The 7,155-nt window shown below is 46.8% G+C and overlaps 1 protein-coding gene across 1 annotated transcript; it reads right to left on the bottom strand.

The window, feature by feature from the left end:
* Positions 1 to 2,046: 2,046 nt before the first annotated feature.
* FPGT (fucose-1-phosphate guanylyltransferase) lies at positions 2,047 to 7,112 on the bottom strand. Its single transcript, XM_017805300.1, has 4 exons — positions 7,081 to 7,112; positions 5,870 to 6,420; positions 4,775 to 4,867; positions 2,047 to 3,956 (listed from the first exon to the last, which is right to left on the bottom strand). Exons 1-4 carry the CDS (start codon positions 7,110 to 7,112, stop codon positions 2,506 to 2,508), a joined length of 2,127 nt encoding a protein of 708 aa, XP_017660789.1. The 3' UTR covers positions 2,047 to 2,505.
* Positions 7,113 to 7,155: the final 43 nt, after the last annotated feature.

The raw sequence follows: 7,155 nt of genomic DNA, 5'->3' as shown, positions 1-7,155 counted from the left end.
GTGTGAACATGCACAGACAGAGCCCTGTGTGAGACAAAAACACATGGAAAAATAATTAATATAGCTCTGTATAAATAAAATATAATTTGTAATGATTTTCATATTTTACATTACACTTAATTGCAGTTTAAAAATGAAAAATGGTACAAATCCAGATATTTCAATACCTGTGGAGTAAATCCATTAAACCTGCTGACATTATCCAGGTCTCATATTGATCAAAATGCACCTTCTAAATTTCAGGTAAAAATATTCAGTGTAAGAGGAAAGCATGAGGTGGCATAAAGACTTAAAGCAGTGCAACATTTCTTACCTGGTAAATTTTTAAAGCCTTTGCCTCGAGATCTGAATGTTTCATTTCCCAGTAGGTGATTCCCGATACCCTGCTCTGAGCTGTTCTTGGGGCTGGACATCACTTGCTTCACAGCTTTGCACAAAAAGCTCAGCTCACCAGAGAGGAGACCTGAAACAATCCGAGCGGTGCCTCTCCCCTGTGCCCTCAGTGGGCTGGCAGAGCCTGGGACACCCACTGGCCCCAGGGCCAGCTGTGCTAGTCCACAGTTACCACCAGGATAAGATTCCTGTGCTTTTTTTTAATCTTGGAATGCACACTGCTCCCTAAACCACAGCAGCTGCTGCTGGCCCAGCTCAACCTTTTCCAAAAGCTGTTCAGTCACTGTGCTTTTCCTCATTCGCTTTTCCCAATGCTTATGCGCCAGAAGCAAATCCATTTCCTATTTATATCCAGATTGCTTTCGCTAATGAAATCAATGCATGGTGCTTAGGGAATTCAGAACAAATGCAGCTGTAACAGTTGAAGTGGATAATAGCGTTAAAAGGATGCATTTTGCTGTTACTAAAAACCCAGAGAGCTCTCCTGGCAGCACAGCACAACCCTCAGGGAAGCCTGTGCAGAACAAAGTTTGTTCTCCAACTCAAGGTGCAATGTCTGTGTCAAACATTTGTTTCTCCTAAAATATTTTGTGTAACAACAGATGAATAGATCATGCAAACAGATGACATGCAAACCACAATTCCATGCTCTATGACTATTTTTACTTTGTGACTTTATGCATTTATCTTAGACCCGAGTGTTCCCAAGCCTACTGCTGTTCCCATTGTTTCCATATTTCACAATGACTTTTAGAACCTCTGTTTGCTCAAAAGTTCTCCTTATTTCTTGGAAGTCAACCCCAGCAGTTCCCAACCTCTACATCTAGCTCCTTTGCCCATCTAGCTTCTTGCCCAGAAGAAATCCTCAGGAAAAATACTGTGTCTCTTGGGAGGTTTCTTTATCAACGTGGAAGAAACCTGGTACAGGTTAAAGCAAGGTGGGTAATGCTCAGGAGATGTTAACACTGCTGCCTTGTAGATGGCATAAAAAAGGTGCCATTTGGGAATTCAGTGAACAGGGACATAAACACTGACATCATGAAACATTAAATAAAGTATGAAAACCCACAGATAAATGCAAGAGAAAAAGATGCAGCGTGTTCGCAGTCAAATCACACTTATACTGCACAGCATATTTTTAATAATAGCACATTTATCTGTTTGGAGCTGGATCTTGGGCACCTAAACTAGAAACAAAAGGACTTTATTATTATCTTTATTAGCAGAGAGTGGAGAAGGGGAAGAGGGAACAGACACTGTGTGTTTCTCTGAGGAGAATGCTCACAAATGCTCACAAATGTGAACCTGTCCCATGTTTGCTCCACCGCCCTGCAGGAGGGTCAACCCTCACTCCAAGGCCTCTCACAGTTCAGTCTAGAGAAATATAAAACACAGGTTTTCATGTGGCACACATCAGTCAATCTGTGGTAACAAAAAGCTGGCAGCTGTCCAACCCCACTGCCAGCATCCAAACAACTACCAGTAAAAAAAATAAATCAGTATGTCTTGATGACAGGTGCTGACCCAGTAACATGAGTCAGTAGAGAGAATGATCTCTCATGCCAATCTTTTTCCTCTGATGAAAAACAGGAAAAGATAAAAAAAATTACAAAATAAAAGAGAAAAAAATATTAATACTTAAGATGAGATGTCTTGAATTAAAAGCATTTTTAATAATTTTTACCTCTACCTAATTGAAATTGTATTGAAAAAAGGCAGCATGAAAAGAGAGAAACATAAGTTATTGTTGTATTATTCCATTTTGCTGGAGCTAATATTCTACCCTTTAAAAGCTTTTAAAGCAGCTTTCAGTCAAATTTCTAATTAATTTGTTCTGTATCATATTCTTACTGACAAAAACTACAAGACAGAGTAACATGTACTCCACGAAAGTCACCAATTAGTGCTTTCAGATCTGAAATATTTCACTACTTTCATCAAAAGAACAGTTTATCTGCGTTTGCTGCATTATTAATGTTATGCTACAACACTGTTAATGTAATTTCTTTATTATTACTTCAATGAGATCAGACAAAAGATCTGTGTACTTTTTCCTCAGGATTCTTATAAGCTGTGAAATAATCAATCACCCACAAATGAAAACAGATTTGTTCAAGTACAGTTCATTCTACAATCAGACTTCTCTTTTTGTCTTTGTAGACAGACTTCATCATAAATTTGCTTCCTAAACTTCAGCATGCTTTCTACATCTTTGTAGGCGAGCATTTCTTCAATAGACAAGAGCCGAAAGCCACTCAGTTTGAAAGGTGACATGTGCTGCACAGAATTCAACATCTTCAGCGACATCCTAACAGATTCACTTAGAGTAGAACAAACAGGGAAAATCCTTGCAGTCCACAGCCCCAAACGCATGTTCCCACTGGAGAAGAGCTGGTCCGAAGCCTCTACGCTCCAGAGGTCCAGGCATTTTGCTAAGCTGGCTCCAAAAAACTGGAGCAAGCATATATCCGACAGCAATTTCACAGTCTTCTTCAAGTCGTCTCCTACACCAAACACCATGGTGACATATTCAACTTGATCATTAATTTTCACAGTTACTGAACTCAGGAAGCAGTGTGAGGGTACGTCTACACTGAAACTTAGGTAGGACCCACTAACAATGCTGCTCTTCCCTACCGAGACCTCAGGCCCAATTCTGGAGTATTCAATGACAGACCCAGGCCCTATCACACATCTGGGCTCAAGGATGGTCTGGATGACACTTGACTGATCTGAGGTCTTGGCTGTGTCAGGAAAGATGCTAAAAGCCACAGGCAGCAAGTCAAGCTCAAATCTCAGTTTGCTCTCAGCAGTAAAATGAAACAAATACTCCTGAGTAGTTCCAGTGTGGTAGAACTGGGAGTTGTTGAGGACTATGACATTGAGGGCAGTTCCTCGCAGGAGGGAGTATAACTGCTGCCGCACTTCCACCAACCCCAAGTCCTCCTTGGTGACATTACTCATGTTTTTGGTATAATCTGGAGTGGCTCCGGGTCCCAGGGCCTGGAGGAAGTCACCATATGCATCTATTTCATAGCAAAGTGTGCCCATCTGCTTATAGAACATCAGTAGCTGCTTTGCAGTGAGGTGATCCATGTAGAATATGCTGTCTGTGTACACACACTCCGAGGCCATTCCTGAGTCACCGTGGTTCCCAGAGGAGCAATGCCCCCTCACGCACACTGCACCACTCTGCCGCATCATCCTCATGTCAGGCTTGTGCAGGAAACGATGGCAAGATGCATATTCCAGTCCTCCTTTTCCCGAGAAACTGGACGGATCTAAGACAAACACCCCGTGAGTGGTCCCGACTGCCAAATCTGAGGGGTGAGCCAATGCGGTAAACCCAGGTTTATCCAACGCAATGGTTTCTGTCACTTCAGTGCTGTACAGCTCTATGTCATCCGAACACGTGACGAGGATTCCTGGTTTCATGTGACGGGGGAAGTCGATGTACATGGCCAGCTTCAGCTCCAGCATCTGGTAAACGGGATTGCCGAATGGCAGGGCCATGAAGATCTTCCCAAGGGCACTTGCACTTGGCAAACGCTGGCTGTAACCACCTGGAAGAGAAAGAGAATTTTAGTTACTCAGAGACACTGTATGCAAGTAAGCAAAAAACTAAACCTATACAGCTATTTCACAGGTATACATAGGCATTAAAAACCCCTCTGCTTGGTCACATACCAAGTATTCCTTAAAGAATGACAGATGTGAAGAAATCAATCATTCTTCTTCAAACATTTCCCAAAGCAGATTTGACCGTATGTCCAAAACCCAGCCTGCCTTAAATAGCTCATATTAAAATTGTGGTTGATTTTGTCATCTTTAGTTTGTTTCAGAGCTGCCTGTTGCTGAAGTGTTGAAAGCAAATGACACTCACTTTTTGGTTGGAAAAGAGGAGGACCTCAACACTTCTGATGGGAATTTTAGTCTAGAGATGAGTCAAACAAGCAGAGGTTTGGTCAGGAAACTTATCACCTGGTTTCTTCAGAACTGATGTTCTTCCACTTCTGGAAGTGTCCTGACTAACTGGATAAGAAGGCAAGTACTCAGCCTGCCCAAAGGTATAAGGAGCCTGAGGTCCCCCCCACCCTGAGAGGGCCACATTCCTTAAACGGGTATTTCAAGGCAGGAACTTAAATCACACTCTGAAATACACCTCCTTCTCACTGTTTGATTGAACAACCTGAGTGCTGAGAAAAAATGCTGAAGTGACAGTAACATCTCCTAAGCACCAACCTAATTTCAAATGATCACATGCATTGGGGTGACTTTTCTGAGGGAACTATATTTTGGAACTCCTCTGTCATCATATCATTTTAAGGAAGGGAAAAAAAAGGGTACAGTTTTAGAGTGAGAAATGTAAAACTGAATTTACCAGAATGGATTAGCAGCACGGTGAAGGAAGCCCACTGATCACCATACAGATCTTCCAAGTACTGAAGAACATGAAGAGTTGATCCACCATTTCCTAAAGAAAAAGTATTTTAGTATCTGTAAGAAGAGCTTCAATAACACCTGCTCTGACAGGTGAAGTGTACTGGTGTCCAGCTGAAAAAACCTCCCACACCAGCACCGATGGGACAGTCTTGCTACCCTATTGTGGTTGTTAAGATCACGCACAGAAGCTGATGGACAGTTCCTCCGGAAGCCTGTGCTCTCCCAGGGCAGAGCATCCTGAGCAGACAGCTCTTGGGAAAACTCCGTTTTTCTCTCCCAGTCACCTCTGTACAGGCCAAACATTTGAAACATTTAATCAATTGAACAGGACATAACCCAGCCATAAAAACCAGCTCCTGTAGGAAACAGGTCACACAAAAGCTCATTAGTGGCTTCAAGGCAGTGTTCAGAAGTACTTCTGACATTTACAGTAAGGAAGTAAGGAAGGTTTGCGATACGAGGAAATGGTTTGGGATATTTTTTACGCTCTTACAAGTTAAAGCTGCCAGATTTCTGAGAATTAATCTCTGCCTATTACTCTACGCTGCAAATAATACTGATATTAGTTACTTTGTACATCAAAGGGAACAGGAACGAAGAATTACAGGATGGCATTACGGGCAGTCAGGCTAGTTTCTTCTAGAGTTTTGCTGCCCACTGGGTAATATATTAAAATATAACCAAACCGTTTAAGCAATCAGATTAAGTATGAATTTCTAAAACACACGAGCCAGTGCTATTCTGTACTCATCGGACACATTTTGAGGAGCTGTACAGTATCACCAACACGCCCATTCACAAGCACCACGATGGAGCCCCAGGTTGGCTCCTGCCACGGCACCTCCTGCCCGTTACGGCCGCACCGAACCCTGCCCGGACCCCCCGAGCCCTGCCCGAGCCCCCCGAGCTCTTCCCGGACCCGATCCCCTGCCCTGCCCGCCCCCCCCGCGAGGCGGAGCCGCGGGGAGATGAGGAGCGACGCGGCCGGCGCTCGGAGCCCTCGCCCCCGCGGCCCCGGGCCAGCCGCACGCACCGATCCTGGGCCCCGGCGGGTCGGGGCACACGTGGTACCGGACGCCCCTCGGCAGCTCCCCCCGGCGCAGCTTCTCCGCCAGCTGCTCCCGGAACGCGCCCGCCTGCGCCGCGTCCGCCGCCGTCAGCACCACCACGTCCCAGAGCTCGCCGGGCCGGGCGGCCGCGCCTGCGGGAGCGGCCCCGGTCAGACAGCGCCGGGGCACGGCCGCGCCCCGGCCCCGAGCGCTCGGCAGCCCCGCGGGCCGGACCCGCCGCCCCCCGCCCGCCCATCCCACCTCGCAGCGCCGCGAACCGCGCCAGCCGCCGGCCCGTGTCCTCCCGCCGCGCCGCGCTGCGCCCGCCCATCGCCGGCACGGCCGGGCCGGGAACCAGCGCTGCCGCCGCCGCAACGCGACCCGGATGCGCCGGCGGGGCGGGGGCGGCGCGGAGCCCTCGGGCCCGCCCGGCCGGGCGGGGAGAGGCGGCTCTGCCGCGCTCCGGGCGGGGGTTGTGGCGCTGCGGCCACGGGAGCGTTCCGAGCGGTCTCGAGGAGCAGGAGGAGGTGGATGCCTGGGTTGTTAATCTAGTTAGGAGCAGAATCCTAATCGCGCACGAACCCGCCCGTTTAACTCTGCCCTGCCCGCTTAACTCTGCCCTGCCCGCAGCCGCTGGTTGGTGCCTCCTCGGCCCCACCTGGAGCACCCGGGGCGCACTGGTGAGCGCGGAGCAGGGCTACGATTTGGTAAACGGACCTCACCCGCACTCGTCGCAGGCATCACCGTGTGTTTTATCTGTTAGCAGCTTGTAGGAGTCACGCAGCTGATGGTTTTCCCGGCTGCGGTTCCTTGCCCTGGATATTGTGGTTTTTTATCTGCGGATTCCATCTGAATTCAGAATTTGCTCGGATTACAGATACCAAATACAAAGAGATGGGAATGAAAGGAGGGTTTGCCTTTATAAGATCTCATTATACACAAATCTTACAATAAAAAGTAGCTGTAAAAGCACTATAGAAGCTAGTGGAGGAAAGAAAAAGAGTTTATGAAGTTAGAAAAAAAAGTTACAACAAATCCGTAGTTTTTCATGATTGTAAACTGCTGACAGAGAACATTAAGAAAAAAAAAGTTGAAAGCTTCACTGTGCTTTCTCGGTGTGAGACTTTGCTGTGATGCAGGTGATAATAGCCCTAATCAGAGCAATGCACACCACAAAGATCTGTTTTATCCTTACTTGCACTCTTGACTCACTCCAATAAGGACCATGATCTGTTCTGTTGCAACTACACCTGTGCTCTTTTGCACTGAG

The sequence above is a fragment of the Lepidothrix coronata genome, unplaced genomic scaffold (genome assembly GCF_001604755.1).
Source record: "Lepidothrix coronata isolate B3197 unplaced genomic scaffold, Lepidothrix_coronata-1.0 Scaffold12, whole genome shotgun sequence".
NCBI lineage: Eukaryota > Metazoa > Chordata > Aves > Passeriformes > Pipridae > Lepidothrix > Lepidothrix coronata.
The sequence above is the reverse complement of the archived record's forward strand: the minus strand, read 5'-3'. Positions and strand labels throughout refer to the sequence as shown.

Bases quoted from the DNA above. Each gene is read 5' to 3' on its own strand.
- FPGT (XM_017805300.1), bottom strand. From the start codon at position 7,112: ATGGTCCTTATTGGAGTGAGTCAAGAGTGCAA. The intron at 4,868-5,869 runs GTGCGTGCGGCT...CTTTTTCTTTAG, and splicing joins CCCGCCGGGGCCCAGGATCG to GAAATGGTGGATCAACTCTT. The intron at 3,957-4,774 runs GTAAATTCAGTT...TTTCTCTTCCAG, and splicing joins CGTGCTGCTAATCCATTCTG to GTGGTTACAGCCAGCGTTTG.